Here is a 20,500-nt window from a genome sequence, read left to right as displayed (position 1 = left end):
AAAAACAAAACAGTGAAGGGGTCTAATTTCTTATGTGTTAAATAACAACAAAGATCCATGAAACAAAATATTTAGTAACACAAGGAGAAACATGAGAAACAGTTTTATCGGAAGTATTCTAACACATTTTCTGAACAAGTAATCAAAAAATAAATAAGGATGTAGAGGATATGAATATATAAATTTTCTACCCTGAAAACAAATCTTTTTCAAGTTTCATGGACAGTGACAAAATGCAATAAATATTAAGCTACAGAGAATATTTTGGTAAATTTTGAAAAGTAGAAATTCTAGAAGCCAGTCTTTGATCAAAACACAGTACAACTGGGGCTGGCCCAGTGGTGCAGCAGTTAAGTTCGCACATTCCACTTCAGCAGCCTGGGGTTCACCAGTTCGGATCCTGGCTGCGGACATGGCACCGCTCATCAAGCCATGCCGTGGCAGGTGTCCCACATAAAATAGAGGAAGATGGGCACGGATGTTAGCTCAGGGCCAATCTTCCTCAGCAAAAAGAGGAGGATTGGCAGCAGATGTTAGCTGAGGGCTAATCTTCCTCAAAAAAAAAATTTTTTTTTATTAATTTAAAAATGCAGTATAACTAACAATAATATAAAACACAGCACTTAGAAATTGAAAAACATGAATAGTATCTCAAAATACCCTTAGGACAAGAAGCAAATCAAGAAGAAAAACTATTAAAACTATTTAGAAAATAATTTTTAAAAAATAGGATACAGTCAAAGGTATCTGTAGAGGTAAAATTAACAGTATTAAATGAAATGCTTTTAGCGTCAAAAAGAGAAAATAAAGCAAATGAATTAAGTACGCAAGTTGACATTTTGGAAAAGAGTATAAAAACAGTCCTCCCAAAATGGGAGAAAGGAAATATTTGAAATAGAAAACAGAACAAACAAACAAACACCCAGAAGCCTAAGGGTAAGAGAGATGTGCCTTCCAGACTGTGGCCAGAGAAGGACGCTGCCGTGCTCCACGTGGACTTGGTCCTCTGACGTGTGTCCTCAGTCTCCCCGCTTCTCACAGCTCACGCTCCGCCTGGTATCCCCATCTACTCCTGAGGCTTCAGTTCCTTGCAGCTCCCTTCTCCATGTCAGCGCCACATCTCGTACACACTGTGCCTCTGGTGAGGCATCTACACGTGTTCTACAACAAATTCTTCCCACTTGTGGCTCCTCTATTAGACTCAAGGTCTTCAGGACAGAAACCATGTCCTGAACATCAATGTATCCTCAGGGCCTGGGCTGTGGTGGGTCTTTAGTAAATGTTTGCTGAATGAAAGAATGAGTGGATGGGCTCAAGCAATGATTTATGAGTTGCATCTTGTCCCCAGAGCGGCTTCTGTCCCCAGCGCCCAGCCCGAGACCCCAAGCCAATGTCATGAGGCCTAGAATGAATTCTTTTAACAATAACAGGACTGACTACAGAGTATCTGCTTAAAGGGATATAATGCAACCGATAAATGATTGTGTTGACAATGTCAATAAAATATAAGGAAGTGGGGCTTTGATTTTTTAAATTTCCTCACCACTGAATAATCAAATATTTCTTTTGTGAAACTGAAAATAGTCCTCTCTACCCTCATGGCCTGGTTCAAATGCCACCTTCTCCAGGGAACCCTCCCTGATTTCTCCAACTAAAAATAATCTTGTCTTTCCTGGGCTCCAGACATCTGCTCCTCCCTCTGGTTTCTTAAAATTTCTGCCTTTGGTTATTTGTGTCTCCAAATGGGCTGTTGGCACCCTCTAGGCAGGAATGCAAGTGTCCTGCACAGTGCCACCCCTGGTAAGTGGAGGATGCACTGGATGTTCATCCAGACTCAACCCATCTTCCCTTCCATGTGTGGGAGTGGGGGGTGGGGTGGAGAGGGTCAACATACAGGTTTGAATGGGCGGTTGCCTTGGTGACAGAGACAATACTGAATTCAAAGCATGCCAGGGCAGAGGATCACATTCCCCAAACAGACTCCTGCAAACCTCAGGGACCAGCCCATGCACACTCTTACCTACATTGCCCCAGGCTGAGAAAAGGTCCCAGAAGCAAGTTGTGCAGCTCCAGGCAAAATGAGGCGGGGAGATGGGGGTTTGCTGTCACATTGCCTGGGGCTGATAAAAGGAGTTGAGGCAGATGTTTTGATCATCTTTTTTTGTGCCCACATGAACAAGGAGAGGGCATTCCAGGCACAGGGATCCATCTGAGAAATCTCCGCGGCAAGAGGCAGGCAGATTTACTTTAGAAAGAACTATAGCATTGTCACTGCTGTGACCCTCCAAATCATCTTCACTTGGCTGTCAGAACAAATTTTCTGAAACTCAAATCATACCCTGTCACTCACTCCCCTACTCAGAGCCCTTCAGTGGTTCCCCACAGTCCTCAGGATTTGGCCTGACATTCCAGGCTCCATGTGATCTGGCGCCCACAGACCCCTCCATTACCATTTCCTGCCACACACCCTCACACCCCCAAACAGTGACCTCGTTCAGGATTCCCAGGCTGGCCCCTCTCTCTCCTCACTACACATTCTTCCCTTATAGCATTTCATCCAGGACCACGGATTCAAAAATCATCCATATGTGGCAACTCCTAACTTTTCTTCTGGTCTAGACTTCTCTCGCCAGCTCCAGAACAATGTATCCAATTGTCTACTTGACATCTTCACTTGGATGTCAAAGACATCTCAAACTCAGCTGTCTCAAACATCCATCCCACCTCACCCCCTCACTCTGCTTGTTTTCCCCATATCAGTAAATGTCACCATCCACCCAGCTACCCCAGTCATTCCTGACTACTCCCCATCTGGCCGCTCACACATTCACTCCATCACAAAGTCCTGCCAATTCAACCACCAAAGTTTCTAGAACATGCATCCATTCCCTCCATCCTATATGTCACTGCCCTAGGCTAAGCCACAACCCCCACCTGGACTACACAAAAGCCTCCTAATGCGTCTCTCTGCTTCCTCATCTGTGTCCCTCCAATGCATCTTCACACAGCAGTCAGGGTGGGCTTATATGCAAATTGATCACGCCACTCTGCTGAAGATGGGATAACATCCAGGCTTCTAGTTTTAAGGGGTTCTCACTGACCAACACTGGGACAATTTGAGCACCAAAATAATTAAGGTTAATAACTATAAACTTATTGGAAAATAATAGAAATCTAAGAGTCCCCGCTACTAATAAATATACAAATAAAAGGGCAGAAGAATGTCAAGCGGAGGAAGTGTTGCAGTTTAAGAGTCATCATTTTGTAATTATCATGATAAAGATTGATTTCATTCAGAAGAATCATCAATAGATGTTAAATCTCATCTGTATCTGCGTAGTTGTAATGTATCTCCCTGATTGCTTCTCGGTTACAAGGGAAAAATAGTAACTATAGATTGGAGAAATTAAACAAAATCACCAAGGAAGAGCAGACAGACATTGTGTGTCTCTTGTTGTCACACTGAGAAGGACACAATATCTCTTACGCAGTCTTCCAGCCTGGAATGCATAACCCATATCTAACAATGAAGAAACAGCAGACAAACCCAAAATGAGGAACATTCTATTAAAGGAGAAAACTGCACTCTTCCATAATGTCGATGTCCTAAAAGACAAAGAAAGGCTAACTATTCCAGATTAAAGGAGACTAAAGAGAAATGACAACTTAGTGCAATATATCATTTCTAGACTGGATCCTGGACTAGAGGGAAAAATGCTATATACAGGATATTATTGAGGCAATTGACAAAATGGGTGGTAAATTAGATACCATATTGCATCAATGCCAGATGTAGTGAGGTGGGTAACTGTACGGTGCTGTGGTAGGAAATACGCACTGTAAGAAGTATTTCGGGGTAAAGGAACATGATGTATTCAACCTATTTTCAAATAGTTCAAAATAAAGCAAGTAATTTCAACAGGTGAATTTTGGGTAAAGGACGTACAGATGTCCTTTGTACTATTCTTGCAACTTTTCTGTAACTCTGAAGTTATTTCCAAATAAAAAGTTAACCAAAAAACCCAGACTCCTTACCCACAAGGCACCTGCCACTGTCCCCAGCCAGCTCGTCAAGTCTGACCTTGACCACACGCCCCAGCACACTCAGCTCCATTGACACGGGCTGCCTTTCAGTTTTTCCAACATACCAAGCTCTTCCCCACCTCTGGGCCTTTGTGCAAGCACCAATTCTTGCCTCTATATGGAATTCTCTTCCCCCGGCTCAGTTCTCAGGGTTACAATAATTGTCACTTTCTCAAAATTCCCCAACCTAACATAGATCTATTATATTCTTTCATAGTACCCTGAACTTTTCCTCACACTACTTAACACTGTTTGTAAGAGTTTGTATTTTGGGAGGATTGCTTAATGTCCATTGTCTCTAGTAGCCTGAAAGCTCCCTGAAGCCAGGGATCCTGTCTTATGAAGAATGTATCCTTCACTCTTGCTATGGGACCTGGCACACTGCTGGGTGCTTAGTAGACAGCTGATTATATGATGAATTCCACCCTCCAAGTTCACCCCCAAACTCTTGGCAGCTCTCAGAGAACAGGCCCTACAGTCCATCTCTTGTCCCAAGAACTGACTCGAGGGCCTCATCTATGATGGCTTCTGGATTCCCAGCTGCTGTGCCAGTATTTGAAATTAAGAGGCCATGGTAAGGAGGAAGGGAGACTCGGGAGGAGAGGCATGCTAAGGGAGAGGATGAATTCAGTTGGGAGCCTGGAACCTCAGAGAAGGGATGTCAAGGAGGCAGTTGGCTGGATCATGGTGGTGCTCAGAGGGGCAGTCTGGATTGGAATGAAAGATGACAGCAGCTGAGGTTGTGGGCATGAAGATCCCTCACAGATCTGTGCAAAAGAAAGAGAAAAGAGTTCAAGGATGGGGCTCAGAGGACCCGGATATAAGGGCTAAGGAGAGAAAAACTTCCCTGGAAGCAAAGAAACAGTGTCCAGAAAAGGAGTAATACCAGGAGAGAGAGAGTTGTCACAGAAGGCAAGAGAGGAGGCCACTTAGGTGCTAAAATTCACACATTTGTGTTTCTTTCTGTCTTGTTCAAGCTCAGCTCTGGCACCTGGTCCGTTGAGGTGGCCTGGTGGGGATTAGGCCTCGGACTCTGTCAGAATCCTTACTCTGCCACATGTAGGCTGTGTGACGTTGGGCAACGGACTTAACTTTCCCAGACTCTGGGCCCTTATTTGCAAAACAGAAGTAGTGCTAGTATCTACTTTACCAGGTTGCTGTCAAGATTACATGAGATCACCTTTGGAAAGCCCTTTGATCCATGTTTGGTCTACAATCTACAAATGAATGAGCACTGTAGGTGCATGCACAGCAGGAGCAGGAAGCACTGGTTCTGGTTAATAGGAATGTTTCCTAAGTTCAGCCAATAACAGGGCTTCAGACAAGAGTCAAAGAGGCCCCCCCATCATCTTCTATCACATGTCCCCTTCTCCTGCCTCAGTCCCTATTAAACAAACCTAACCTATAGTGGGCAGGTTCTGTTTAACACTGCCCTTTCTCCAAAAGCTCCTGCTGAAAATCAGCTTTCCCCAGTCCCCTAAATGTACCCCAAGTCAGATGATGCTGGAGTTTGCCTACTTAATTGAAACTAAACCCTGTTTTCCAGATAACCATGGTGACACCTCCTCCTCAACACAGGTACCTTCTATGGATATAAGTATTCTCAGGCCCCTTACTTGGAGATACCACTAACGTCTGCCAGTATCTTCTGACCATCCCATCTCTGAAGGAACGAGAAGTGCATGGATACCAGTTCACAGCTTGGAAAGCACTCCCATAACATAATCTCCCTTCCATCCTCACAACTGCCCTGTGAGGTAGATACAGCAGATAATACGACACTGGTCCACATTTGTCAAGCATTTACAATGTACCATGCTCTGCAGTAAGCATTTTCATGTGATCTCATTTAAACTCATCAAAACCCTATGAAATGGGCTCAATCAGTTTTCCCATTTTACAGAAGAGAAAAATGGGGCTCAGAGTAGTTAGAACTTGCCCCAAATCAAAGAGGTAGTAAGTAATGGATTCAAACCTCAGACTCACTCCAAAGCCATACTTTAAACCCTTCCACAGTATGGCTCACAAAGCAAGTATATTATTTCCTAGGTATCATCCTACCCATTAAATTGAAGCTCAGAGAGGTAAAGTGACTTACTCAAGGTCTCACAACCAGAAACTGGCAGAGCTAGGCTCCATAACTGGATATTCTGGCTCTGAGGCCCCTGAAACCATCAAGCTTCAGTGACTGGGCTTGACGATATACTTGGTGATTATTTCTGCAGCAGACGTGCCTTGCCGATCCAGCTCAGGCCAGAACAGTATTTCTATGCGGGAAGTCCTTCCTGACATTTTTTGGGATATTTTTTTCTGAATCTCAAGAACAATGAGTCAAGAAACTGGGAAAATAGGAAAAAGTATTATAATTCTCCAGTGAGAATTAATGCTTAACAATAAACATTGAGGCATTCCTGATTTTAAGGAATCCACTGACGTCAAGTAGAAAGCGAGAGAGGGAAACGCCAACACATGGAGTCCATGGTTAAGGTAGACATTTCTAGAACTTGAGACAGGAGCACATAGGAGAGAAGTGGTCACAATCTAATCAGTCTTTTTTGTAGCTATTGCCATATTAAAAGTGTATTTGTGGCCCTGTCTGTTGTTAACAGTAAGTCATTCTCACAAATAAGATAAACATTAATCTGTTTACATGTATCATATATTTTATACAAATCCTATGAATGATGTTCTAAGAAATAAGTTTTGGAAACAAGTGCTTAAATTGGCAATTTCAACACATGATTCTGTGTAGGGCAGTTAATCTTGCTGAAGATTTAAATGTTTTGTCATTTGACTACTACCCAAAATGTTCTCTGGTATTTTCTGGTTTTTGAATATTTGCTATAGCCTACAATTTTTTGTAATTACTACTTAATGTGTATTTCTTATTTATTAAAAAAAATACAGAAAGTTATGAAAAATACAGAATAACATGATTTCAGAAACTGCTAAGAATTCCTACTTTTCAGTCCCAAATCCTGAAGATTAATTATCTGTTGGGAATTTGGAAACCTTAACCCAGAGGAACTGGATGAACTTCCTAAGGCACCCAGTGGGATGGCAAGCAACGCAGGGGTCTCTTCCTTGGTCTCCAGGAAGGCGCCACACAGCTGCTGGTCCTGGAGCAGAGAACCCTTTGCCAACATCTCTCTAAAGGCAGAGGTATGAGGAGAGGTCACTTCAGGGATCCATGGGCTGAGCCTGAAGCACTGGCCTTAACATGAAATTTCTATGACATCTCAAGTTTCATCTCAATCAGTGGTGCAAATGTTAATTCCAGGGAGGATTTGCTCACTTTAGTATAAAAAGTGTTTGTATAATTACCACAAGAAAAATGGATGCTCCATAAATGGATGCCCTGTCAAACCTGTACCCTTAACTCGTGTACCAGCAGGAGGAGCAGTGCAGCAGGGTGGGCTGTGGAGTCAGGCCCGCAGACCTGGGTCTGAATGCTGGCTGTATGACTTTGGGCAGGTCCCTTAACCTCTCTGAGACTTAGTTTCTCCATCTGTAAAATGCTGATAATGAGAACACCAATATCACAGGGATATTCTGAGGATTAAATGAGATAATTCCCATAAATCACAAAGCCTGGCACAGAGTAAGCCCTCAATAAATGGGAGATGTTACTATTTCGTAGTTTGAAAGGCCCAGCAGTGGAGTCGGCAAGTAAGAGCTTGGTGAAAGCCCTTGGAACCACTCAGAGGGCTCATTCGCCCTTGGCCTTCTCCAGGTGGGGATTTTCCAGGTCTTCTTGGGCTGGCTCAGGGCTGCACCAGAAGCCTTGGGCCCTACCCGCTGGCCCAGGCCGCCTTCCCTGTCCCATGCAGGCCCAGCGGCGGGAGGCGTTGAGAGGGTGCCTGGGCGGAAAGGCCCCTCGCCCACGTGGTTCCCAGGGGACCGCGAGGTTGGCACCTGGTGGAAGCTCTTGCCTCACGTCCTCTGGCGACCGAGGTAACCGATTCACAGTCCTGGCATCCGTGGGCCTTCTGGGCAGGTGGGAGGCAGCGGGTGGGGGGAGGGCGGCGCCGCGCAGCGTCTCCTGCGTGCTGGGGCCTCTCCAGGTGTGGCCGGCGGCTGGAGGCCGGGGGGCAGCTGGGCGGTCGGTGAGGTGTTGCCCTGCTGCGGGGGTGGAGGCGCCGGCGCACCGCGCGTACACCTGGGCCACTGGGAGCGCGGGTGCGGGAGGAGGTGGCCAGGCACCAACCCCGCACCCAGGCGCAGGCAGGTCCTCTGGCTGCGATGCGTCCTCAGGTGCTGGGTGGGGTCTGAGTTGTGCCAGAAGGCCTTCCCACACTTGGGGTGCCGGTGGGCCGACTCCCTGTGCGAGAGCCGGGCACGAGCAAGATGGGTGCTGTGACCTTGGGTTCAGGGCAAGCTAGGGCCGCTTGTCGCCCCCCTCCCCCCATGTGTCCCTTGGTGGCTGTTGAGCTGGGAAGCTCTTTCCCGCCTCCGGGCACAGGTGGGTGGCTGGATCTTGGGGCAGCAGTCGGAGGCTAAGGGCCTCGCCTTGCCTGGGGAGCCAGCTCACCTCCCCTTCCCCTGGGGTATCGTCCTGGGTGCCCTCAGGGCCTTGCTTCCTCCCCCGGGAGCTCTGGCGTCTGGCAGCACGGCGGAACTGGGCCGGGCATTTGTCCGGAGGCCCCTCCTGGGAAGGAGCCTCCTGAGGGGCTCTGTTTTCAGGCCTTTCTCCTGGAAGGCTCTCCTTGTCATCCTCACTCCCGAATCCTGCAGGGAGAAAAGAAGAATCTGGATAGTTTCTCCTTACCCCACCCAAGACTAGGAAGACCCTGCGCTGGAAGTCCTAAACGGGGTGTTACCGGCTCTTAGTTAACATCAGCCCTGACATTGGTTCCCCTACAGTGAACCCAGCACATATGGGTTAAAAATAAAAGCGCTCATTTCCAGTTTCCTGGTTCTTTAGCATTCTGATATGTAAATGCTTGTTTCTTTAACCTCTGACTCCCTGAGCTATAGAGCCAAATAGCAGTTACAAATTGTTCAAGCCCAGACAACCTCACGCTGGGCTCCCACTAAAGTTGTGGCTAATCACAGGACCTTGAAGCTCTTTTACAGAGAAACTAATGTCCGGAGAATATCAAGAAACCGAAGCTTCCCAGGCCCAACTCCGTGGCTTCCTGACGTCAGAGTCTACCTCCATCATGGAGATAAACAGCCAAGGACACTCATCTGACAAATCCTTTGTCTCCTCTGCTGGAAGCAGCCCCAGGAACAGGCTGATGGGAAAACGCTGACCAAGAAGGCCACAGCCCCCCTCTGCTACCCAAAACCCCAAATAAAAACCCCTACCTGTTTCTTAATGGGGAGCAAACAACTTTTGGGGCACTGGCCCTTTGCTTTGCTCCCTCTGCCTGGCAAAGTAAAACCTTTCCCTTTTTTCCCCAAGACTCTGTTCTCATTATTTGGATTGGCATCGCGATCAGAGACTGAACTTTCAGTAACAGGGGAAACTTGGTGGAAAGTCTACAAACGACAAAGTTCTGTGTTTCTGAGAGCAGGCAGAGGTTGGGGCGGGGCCTTGCAAGGAAACCCATAGGAACTCAGTTTCTGAAATAAATTCAGCAGAGCTGGGCAGCTCTACACTTACTTGCAGTGTGATTTTAGGTAAGTTACGTAATTTCTTGCAGTCTCAATTTTTTCAGCTATAAGGTGGGGATAATGGTAAGGGCAGCCTCAAAGGATTGTCCCTGTGGTCAGGGGATCCACAGACCTAGGAAAGCAGGGCACAGCAGTGATATATTAAATTAGAAAGATCAATATAAAACTGTACCTTAAAGAAATGTTTTCCAACTCTCTCACTACCAAGTGAGGTCCAGTGCCCTCCTACTAATTGTCATGTATATCCCTAATGCCTAGGTGCTGGTGTCTTATATTATTTACCATTAAAACAACCAGGAGTTCTTGGAGGGTAGCTGTTTCATTTCTGGAGACAAGAAAAATCAGGACGGATCTACAAGTATCCTATTGATGCTAGATAGCAAGGATATTTTCAAGGACGTCAGGGGTAATGTTACAAGGACAAATGCTAATTAAATGGACTACCACTATCCAAGCTGTAACAGTTGGAGCACCGTAAAATATTTAGTAATCATTATGCTTAAGTGAAATGTCTGGGAAAGGCTGGGTCCATAAGCTACTCAAGAGTAGAAAGTTAATATAAAGGCTTCAAAAAGGTAGTTATATTATCTAAGAAAGGTGATGAGACATATTTTGCTGATTTTTATAAGTAGGAGAGTGTTAATATATGGATATTTTGTCTCTTCTTTTCCTCTGTTTATAAGGTATAAATAGGAACTTGTTTCTGTCTGTGCAAGGAGGAAAGCACAGACCCAGGAAACTGTGAGTCAGTCCAGTGACTCTGGGAAATGCAGAATTACCATGACTGGACAGCACTCATGAACACATAGCGTAACCAAGTAGAAGATTTCAATACTGTTCCAAGATGAGGAATTTTCCATTTGTCTTGATGAGAACTAACTTAAACATACTTACTTCCTCATCTCCTAAGAAAACAGTTCTCAACCTGAGGCGCTTTAAAAAATACTGATTTACAGGTCTCATCACAAAAGATCCCCAGATTCTATGATAAGGGATTAATATTCAGAATATATAAAGAACTCCTACAACTTCACAACAATAATACAAACAACCCAATTGAAAAATGAACAAAGAACTTGAATAGACATTTCTCCAAAGAACATACACAAGAGGCCAACAAGCACATGAAAAGATGCTTAACATCATTAATCATTAGGGAAATGCAAATTGAAACTACAGTGAGATACCACCTCATGCTCATCAGGATAGCTACTATAAAAAGAGAGAGAGGGAGAGGGAGAGAAAGAAAGAAAGAAAGAAAATAACAAATGTTTGTAAAGATATGGAGAAATTGAAGCCCTTATGCACATTGGTGGCAATGTAAAATGGTGCAGCTGCTATGGAAAACAGTATGGCAGGCCCTCAAAAAAGATCTAGCAATTCTATCCAAAAGAATTGAAAGCAGAGGCTCAAAAAAAATATTTGAACACCCATGTTCATAGCAGCATTATTCACAATAGTCAAGGGATCAAAGCAACCCAAGTGTCCACTGACGGATGAATGGATAAACAAAATGTGGCATATACATACAATGAAACAATATCCAGCCTGAAAAAGGAAGGAAATTCTGACACATGCTACAACATGGATGAACCCTAAGGACATTACATTAAGTGAAATAAGCCAGGCACAAAACTACAAGTACCATATGATTCCACTTATATGAGGTACCTAGAGTAGTCAAATTCATAGAGACAAAAAGTGGAATGGTGGTTGCAAGTGGCTGAGGGGAGGGGGAAATGGGAGTTACTGTTTACACAGAGTTTAAGTTTTGCAGGATGAGAAGAGTTCTGAAGATGGATGGTGCTGATGGTTGCACAACAATGTGAATGTTGTACTTAATGGGACTGAACTGTATGCTTAAAAATGGTTAGCATGGTTGGCATCGGTCTTAAAAGCATCTTTTCAAATACCATGTTTACTCAGGCATGGGAAACAAAAGGAAAATAAACAAATGGGACTACATCAAACTGAAGAGCTTCTGCAAGGCAAAGGAAACCATGAACAAAATGAAGAGACAACCCACCAGCTGGGAGAAAATATCGGCAAATCATATATCTGACAAGGGGTTAATTTCTGAAAATATATAAAGAACTCATACAACTCAACAACAAAAAAAACAAACAACTTGATCAAAAATGGGCAGAGGATATGAACAGACATTTTTCCAAAGAAGCTATATAGATGGCAAACAGGCGCATGAAAAGATTTTCAACATGACTAATTATTAGGAAAATGCAAATGAAAACTACACTAAGATATCACCTTATACCTGTTAGAATGGCCATAATTACCAAGACAAAAAATAACAAATGTTGGAGAGATGTGGAGAAAAGGGAACCCTCATACACTGCTGGTGGGAATACAAAGTGGTGCAGCCACTATGGAAAACAGTATGGAGATTTCCCAAAAAATTAAGAATAGAAATACCATATAACCCAGCTATCCCACAGCTGGATATTTATCCAGAGAACTTGAAATCAACAATTCAAAGAGATTTACGCACCCTTATGTTCACTGCAGCATTATTCACAATACCAAGATGTGGAAGCAACCCAAATGCCCATGAACTGATGAGTAGATAAAAAAGATGTGGCATAACTTAAAATGGAATACTACTCAGCCATAAAAAAGACAAAATCATCCCATTTGCAACAACATGGATGGAGCTTGAGGGTATTATCTTAAGTAAAATAAGCCAGACAGAGAAACAAACACCATATGATTTCACTTATATGTAGAAGATAAATGAACACATGGATAAAGAGAACAGATTAGTGGTTACCAGAGGGGAAGGGGGTCTAGGGGTGGGCAAAAGGGACACATATATATAGTGACGGATAAAAATTAGACTATTGATGGTGAGCACAATGCAGTCTATACAGAAACTGACCAATAATAATGTACACCTGAAATTACGCAATGTTATAAATCATTATGACCTCAATAAAATAATTGGAAAAAAAAGGTTAATGTGGTAAATTTTATGTGTATTTTACCACACCTGGGGGGAAACAAAGATCCCCAGATTCTAATGTTCAGCCAGGTTTGAGATCCTCCGTCAGACTGTCAGAGGAAGAGCTGGGAAGGATATGTGTGCAACTTTGGTGACCTTACCAATTATAAGTTAATAATGGAAGAGGTAGGTTTTATTTTTATTTTTATTTATTTAATTTTTTTAAGGAAGATTAGCCCTGAGCTAACTACTGCCAGCCCTCCTCTTTTTGCTGAGGAAGACTGGCCCTGAGCTAACATCCGTGCCCATCTTCCTCTACTTTATATGTGGGACACCTGCCACAGCATGGCTTGCCAAGCAGTGCCATGTCCACACCTGGGATCTGCACCAGCGAACCCTGGGCCACCGAGAAGTGGAACGTGTGAACTTAACTGCTGTGCCACCGGGCCAGCCCAGAGGTAGGTTTTAATAGTGCTACTATTAGCACTATTACCAGATCAATATATATTACCAGATCAATATATCTTAATGAAAGGACACTGCTCAGGTATTAACAGCCTATTCTGTTTCTAAAAACCTGAATGTAGCATCTCTGAGAAAGACACCAAGGTTCAAAAATTAACACTTTTATGAAAATCAGTTATATGTATGGATCTTATTTGGATTCCAATTCACACAAACTGAAAAAAAATTTAGTTGGCATTTATGGGACATTTATTCAAATTGAAAATTGGAATACACTGGATATTAGATATTAAGGGATGATTATAAAAAATTTTTAGTTTTGATAATGGCACTGTGTTTTAAATCTTTATCTTTTAGAGAATCATACTGAAATAATTACAGATAAAATCCTATCATCTGGGAATTTCTTCAAAATAATAAGGGAGGAGAGTCAGTGGCCATAAGTTGACATTGTTAAAGCTAAATGATCGGTTCATGGAGATTCCATATACTATTATATTTACTTTTGTATTCGGCTGCCCAGGGTTTCACCAGTTTGGACCCTGGCGCGGACATGGCACCTCTCATCAGGCCATGCTGAGGCAGTGTCCCACATGCCACAACTAGTAGGACCCACAACTAAAATATACTACTATGTACTGGCGGGATTTGGGGAGAAAAAGCAGAAAAAAAAAAAAAAAGCATACAAAAGAAAGGAAGAGACTTAAAAGCCCCAGAAGGAAAACAAGAAAAACTTGCCCATAAAAAGGTGCCAGGACTAATGATCAGCAGCTCAGGTTTGAATACTTAGAATGGTGCAACCTGATCCCATGTCTCTGGCCAGAACCCGCAACCTCAGCTTACTCTGAGACAGTATCCTTTCTCTTTTGGGTCTAGTAGGATTACAAAAACTCTAGGAAGGTATAAAAATAATAACTGGTAGAATTACTGAAACCCTAGAAAGGTGTAAAAATGGGAACCTCAGGAAGGTGGGGGAATAAGGATAAGAAAAAGTTACTTCCATGGTTTTAGCACTTTTATAACCAGTTTTGATGGCAGGGTTTTAATAAATTCTGTAACTAAGCTATTTGTGTATGCTTAAAGCATATGAGTAGTCAAAAGAATCAGCTGTAGTGAATTTGTATTTGCAGTTTAAATTATTTAAGATAATTTAATCAGTTAAATCTGTAATCAAAGCCTAAATCCCCTATGGAAAAAAAATGGCTTTCCATTTTTGCTTTTTTGTTAAATAGAGTCTAATAGTTGAGCATTTAACAAAGTATAGAAGGTAGTGGATATTTTCCTCCAGCCCAGAAGCCTCTCAAATATGAAATAATCAATAGGTAGATTCTTACTTCATTGTAAAGGAGAAGATGCAAGTAAAACACTTGGCACAGCGCCCGCAGCACAGGACGCTCTCAAATCCAGTTCAGATGAGCTAATTTATTGGAAAGGGAAGGGGGTGGTAGCAGGAGCAGACATCAGAGACGCAGAGCACAGAGAGGAGCTCTCATAGGCATGCTGGCTGCCTGGCTGACCGGGTAGTCATTCCGCCATCTAACTGTGCACCAGCAAGGCGCCAGGCACTGGAGATACCATGGTGAACAAGGCAGGGCCTACCGTTTTTCCTCCAAGCCCAGTGGCCATTCTCTTTTGGCCACAAAGAACTCCCTACCACACTTTTCCCTTCAGTCCATTTCCATGAATAGAACTAAGACATTCCAGGCCTGGCCTCTTCTCTGTCCCAGGTTGGGCCACAGTGAGGCAGACAGCAAAGGTGTCAAGTGAAGGCACAGGAACTCAACTAATCTCTACATAAGTGGTTAGGAGCGTAGGCTTCAGATCAGATGGTATAGGTTTAAGTCCTAACTCAGCTTCTTTGTATCCATGACCTTGGACAAGTAATATAACATTACTGGGCCTCAGTTTTCTTGTCTATCTAGAGGGATAATAATCCCTACTTGACAGGATTCCTGTGAGGATTAAGTGAGATTATGTATATATGTGAGTGTTTGTGTGTGTATTATATATATATGATCTATATCTGTACATGTACATAGATACAGACACTGAGTAACACCAGTGGCTACTATTATTACCTTAATATTGCTGTTACTTTGGGGTTTGCTCCTTGTAAGATCTTGGATATTTGCTTATGGATATAAACAAACAGATTAGATCAGACCAATGGCAAACATGTTTTTTTTTCTGAGTATTAATTCATCACCCTATTCAGGCCAAATAATGGTCACATTATGTCACATTTCCCCCAAATCATCAACAGATAAAAATAAACCAATGAAGAATGTCAGAAAGAAGGGTTCTGGGAAAAAATGTCTCCAGAGAAGACACTTAGCATGGGACAATGGTTGGAATGCGAGGGTGTATCTGATCCCACTGGGTTATGCACTGCACAACTCTTGGAGGTGCCCTTCACTTCCTGGTAGAGATCTTTATAGTTATTACAGGAAATTTCCAACAGATGGCAGTAAGTTCTTTAAGGAAAGGTCACCTTTTTCTAAATCACACGAAGTTGCTAAGAATTTATGAACCAGCTGAGGATTTGACTGCGGTCTCTCCAGAGGAAGACAGCATGTACCACACTTTCTTGTCTTCTGTGCCCAGCTAGGATCTAAGAAATCTGTGGCAGAGAGGGATTTTGCCTCTCTTAAGGTCTGGGGCAAAGATGGGGATTCCTTGTATGGTAGGTGGAATTCTAAAGATAACCTCCTAAAATGCCTGTCCTCTGGTTATTCAGTCAAACATTAATCTAGAAACTGCTGTGAAGGGATTCTGCAGATGTAATTAAAGTTCCAAGTCAACTGATGTTAAGATACCAAGATTATCACCCCATCAGTTGGCCATTTAAAAGCAGAGTTTTCTCCAGCTGGTAGCAGGAGAAAAAGTCAGAGATTTGAAGCATGACAGGGATTTGAGCCACTGCTGGCTTGAAGATGAAGGGAGACACGTGATGAGGAATGCAGTGGCCTCTAAAGAGCTGCCCCCAGCTAACAGCTAGCAAGAAAACATTGAACAACATCCTGCACTGCAAGGCACTGAATTGGGCCAACAACCTGAATTCGCTTGGAAGTGGATTCTTCCCCTGAGCTTCTACATAAGAGCCCAGCCCAGCCAACACCTTGACTTTGGTTTTATGAGACCCTAAGCTGAGAACAGCCAAGCCCACGGGATCTGACCTACAGAACTGTGAGATAGTAAGTGGCTGTTGTTTTAAGCTAAGTTTGCAGTTGTTATGCAGCAATAGAAAACTAATACACTTGGTTTCATGAAATAGCTCAGCTGGAGAGAACATGGGAATCCCTTTAGGAAATGGCTATAACATCCCTCTTGCATAATGTTGGTGGGGAGAACACATCTTCCCTACTCCTGATGTTTCCCTTCATGCAGAGGGAGGACTCCTGGTATACACTCCTGCCTTTCCCCACCTCCTGACTGACTTAGGAAGGAGAAATGATGTATCCATATACCAGTTCCTTCCTCTGCGTTTCCCCTTGAGAGTGCACCTGCCGGCTAGAACTTGGGTTCTGCTCTACTCTTCCACATCCCAAGTTTTACAAAGGGAGGTTCGTCATGGTCCAGTGCTGCCAGTGACTGTGGATGGATAAATCATTAATTCTGATTTAGTAACATGGCCCAGAGCTCAAGAAGAGGAGTAAAAATAATGGGTTCCCCCCTCCTCTCCCAACATGCAGCCCTGGAAGAGCCTACCTACTGCGCTCACCTTTGAGGATCTGGACAGGAGCTGCACAGGCACACTGACTTGGCAAGACTGCTGCCTGCACTTGAACCCATAGGTGAGGCTTCCTCTTAGTGTCTTAGCTGTAGGATAATGGCCTTCAAATTTGTTTAATATTGGCTATTAAGGGCTGAATTGTGTCTCCTTCTTCTCCCCCCAAAATTTCATATGCTGAAGTCCTAACCTCTAGTTCCTCAGAATGGGACTGTATTTGGAACTAGGGTCTTTAAAGAGGTAATTAAGTTAAAATAGGGTCATTAGGGTGGGCCTTAATCCAATATGAGTGGTGTCCTTCTAAGAAGAGGAGATTGGACTTCTAACCTCTGGAACCATGAGAAAATAAACTTCTGTTTCAGCTCCCAGTCTCTGGCATTTTGTCATGGCAGCCCAAGCAGACAAATGCATGGGCCACTAAGAGGAAACTGATGCCTATACCTCTTGCCTCTATTTGTGAGAATGTAATATCCTGTTCTGACTGCTAAGAGCCAATAAAATCAGGAATAGTTAAAGAAAAGCTAACGGCCCATCTAAAGGAACTCAGAAACCAAGCTGGGCTCCTGGATGAAATGATTCCAAATTGAAGTAAAATTATTTTTTAAAAAAGGTTACAAAAGTTCAAAGTTCCTTGTCACCAATCTTCCAATCCTGTTCCTTCCAAGTCCCTGACCATCCAGCCAAACAATCAGCAACTGCCCATGAATTAGTACAGGTGTGTGCTTCTGGCCATTCCTCATGCCAGACAGTGAACAACCAAATGCACTGTTTGAAGTTCTGTCCACTGCAAGGCTTTTTCTTCACCACTGTCCTTCAGGTTCAGCCAAGAGGGGCTGTGCTACAGCTGTCCACTGTCAGGTCATAACAGCATATCAGACAGACTCATCTGTAACCAGGCTTGAGTTGTTTCTTCCTCAGTCAGCTGTGCATAAGGGACACCCCTGGAGGTCACAGGCATTGACTGAGGGAGAGAAGATAGTGCAACAGGAACCATCTGCTTAAGTAAATGGCTCATACCCTCTGGACCTCTCCAAGCCTGGTCTCTTATATACCATTTCCAATTGATGACAGATTCCTGCTGTGCACACCCAACCTTATGGTTCATCATTCATGATGAGAGGCTCAGGTTTCAAGGTTACCTGATGTCCCCTGGTTAGGTGTTCAGTCCCTATGAAGTCCCAATAGCAAACCAGAAGGTGTTTCTCAAAAATATAATAGTTGTCCGTAGAAAAGGGCCTACATTTATAAAAGTCCCGTGAGTCTGTGCTGTGGTTCTGCTATTGGTGCTTCCCAGAGGTTCCATATGGCATCCCTGTTTGCCATGGACATTTTGAATAACACTGGCTCTGCTGGGTCATAAGTTTTAGGGCAGTACATATTGCAGCCTGAACCTGCTGCAGAGCCTTCTCTTGCTCTGGTCCCTTCTCAAAACTGGCACCTCACAGGTGACTCTACTGATGAGATATGTTGCCTGCAAAACTAAACAGGCCTACCAAGCCTTGTGTTCCTTTGAGGGGAGTAGGTTGCATGAGGTGCAACTTGTCTTTCACCTTGGAGGAGATATCTTTACATACTCTAGACCACTGAATCCTTAGAAACTTCACTGGGTTAGCAGACCCCGGAATCTTTTGTGGGGTTTATCTCCCACTTTCTAGTTTGCATATGTCTTACTAAGGCAATTAAAGTACTTGTTACTTCCTGCTCATCAGTTCCAATAATGTTATCAATATAGTGGACTCGTGTGATGTTCTGTGGAATGCTAAGATGATCAAGATCTCTGCAGTCTATATTATGACAGAGCAGAATTGACATAGCCCTGAGGCAACCTGAAGATACATGGTGGCCTTGCCAGCTATAAGGAAACTACTCTGGTGGACCCGGCATATTGGCATGGAGAAAAAGCCAGGTCAATAGCTGCGTACCAAATCCCAGGGGCCATGTTGATTTGTTCTGGGAAAGATACCAAACCTAGGACAGCAGGTGCAATTGGAATCATCACCTGATTAAGTTCATGAAGGTTCACAGTCATTCTCCAAGATCCATCTGACTTCTGCACAGGCCAACCTAGTGGGTTAAATGGGTATGTGATAGGTCTCATTACTCCTGCTGCTTTCAGTTCTTTGACGGAGGCACGAATCTCTGTGCTTCTCCCAGGGATGTGGTATTTTACTGGTTTGTTGTCTTTGTAGGGATAGGAAGTTCCAGGGGCTTTCACTAAGCCCTTCCTACCATATTGGCCGCCAGTCTGTGGAGTTAGAGAGCCTATGTGGGGATTCTGCCATTATGTCAGTTTTCAACTTATTGCCTTTCAGCTCCATATTCACCCTCCAGGATCTGCTCTGAGATAATGGGCTGGATTAGTTATGCATTTCTCCTTGCACTGAGCATGATGTTAAACTTTGTCGGTAGAGGGCGCTGGAGGGACATTGAAAGAGGAAGAGGCTGCTCTTCTTGTCCTGTTGAGGTTTCATTTTTCTTGCACTTGCTGCAGTTTTGCAGGAGCACACGTATGTGGGCACATCCAGTGCTCCTCTGCCTTAGATGCGTGTCCAGAGTGAGGAATCCTTTGGGGAGCTCGCACCTCCCAGCTTGCAACCACCTTGCCGCACCCCCTCTACCCCTATGTGGACACCACAAACCCCAGACCACATGCTGCCTTTGCAGTGTGTGGACTCCTGATGTTTGTACTCCTTTTGCACACTCACAGTCTTGACCCTCATGCAGCTCTCTCTAGCACTGCACTCCTGCAGAGCAAGCTTTCTCCAGCACTGACTTCTGCAGCAGGCTGGTTTCCCCCAGCACTGTGCTTATTCAGTGCACTTTCTCTAATGTTTGACTTCTGCAATGGCATGTCTTGCTACAGTGATTGATTCCGGTATTGGTGCAGCTGTCTCCAGCACTGGGCTTTCACTGAGTATGCACGCTCTAGTCCTTGACTCCTGTTAACAGCATGCCTGCACTGGCAAAGCTCTCTCCAGCACTGGGCTCCTGCAGAGTAGACTTCCTACAGCCTTGGTCCCAGCAGTGTGCGGTGACTAGCAGCTTCACCTGACACCCAGAGAGCAGATTTCCAGGAACGCCCCTTGGTGAGGCACATCAGCGACTGCTCTCTATGCCCTTTCAAATGAAGTCTGGATCTCTGCCCTGACGGGAGAGGACTCTTCCTTGGGCACTCTATCTCAGCTCTACAGATAGTAGCTGACCTTATATTATATCTGCTACTTCTGTGTTCTTTAGAATTGTATTTAGCTCTCATTAGTTAATCCCCTATTATTCCAATCCCCTATTAATAATTATTTATGTTAAACTTTCCCATTGTGGCTTCTGTCTCCTGATTGGACCTTACTGATGTAATAATTCGTACTGGGAGTGGTTCCAGGAGATAAACCCGCAAAGATGGGATTTTGCAATTTGTTTGGCCACACACTTGGGCTTGAGCAGTGCTGAGCTCTTTGCCAATGGGAAATGGGATGCTAGTAATCCATAGTGTGCAGTGGCATCACAGTTAAAGCTGTCACCTGTAGCTGACTGTGGTGAAGTGCCAACAGAAGCACATGCCTTGGGAAGCCAAGTGGCTGCTGCCCTCGACTGCTATGGCAGTAGTGATAACCAGGACTGTGGTGTAGGATGGATTCTTTTCAGTGCGC

At 44.1% G+C, this 20,500-nt stretch overlaps 2 protein-coding genes and 1 long non-coding RNA gene across 3 annotated transcripts in view; 1 reads left to right on the top strand and 2 right to left on the bottom strand.

Moving 5' to 3' along the window:
* ZNF629 (zinc finger protein 629) overlaps nt 1–8,101 on the bottom strand; it is a 60,013-nt gene extending 51,912 nt beyond the window's left edge. Inside the window, exon 1 of the mRNA XM_070567997.1 lies at nt 7,999–8,101. The gene's annotated coding sequence lies outside the window, so the exon portion shown is untranslated. The remainder of the gene's footprint in view (nt 1–7,998) is intronic.
* Nucleotides 57–20,500, bottom strand: part of BCL7C (BAF chromatin remodeling complex subunit BCL7C) — a 45,588-nt gene continuing 25,144 nt past the window's right edge. The window contains exon 6 of the mRNA XM_070568002.1: nt 57–8,811. Coding sequence (XP_070424103.1) covers nt 8,611–8,811 — 201 coding nt within the window. The 3' untranslated portion in view covers nt 57–8,610. The remainder of the gene's footprint in view (nt 8,812–20,500) is intronic.
* Nucleotides 7,900–14,502, top strand: LOC139074873 (uncharacterized). The gene is made up of 3 exons (XR_011524754.1): nt 7,900–8,037; nt 9,149–9,708; nt 10,386–14,502. It is a non-coding gene; the product is annotated as an uncharacterized lncRNA (long non-coding RNA).

Source organism: Equus przewalskii, chromosome 12 (assembly GCF_037783145.1).
Source record: "Equus przewalskii isolate Varuska chromosome 12, EquPr2, whole genome shotgun sequence".
In the NCBI taxonomy this organism is placed as follows: domain Eukaryota; kingdom Metazoa; phylum Chordata; class Mammalia; order Perissodactyla; family Equidae; genus Equus; species Equus przewalskii.
The sequence above is the reverse complement of the archived record's forward strand: the minus strand, read 5'-3'. Positions and strand labels throughout refer to the sequence as shown.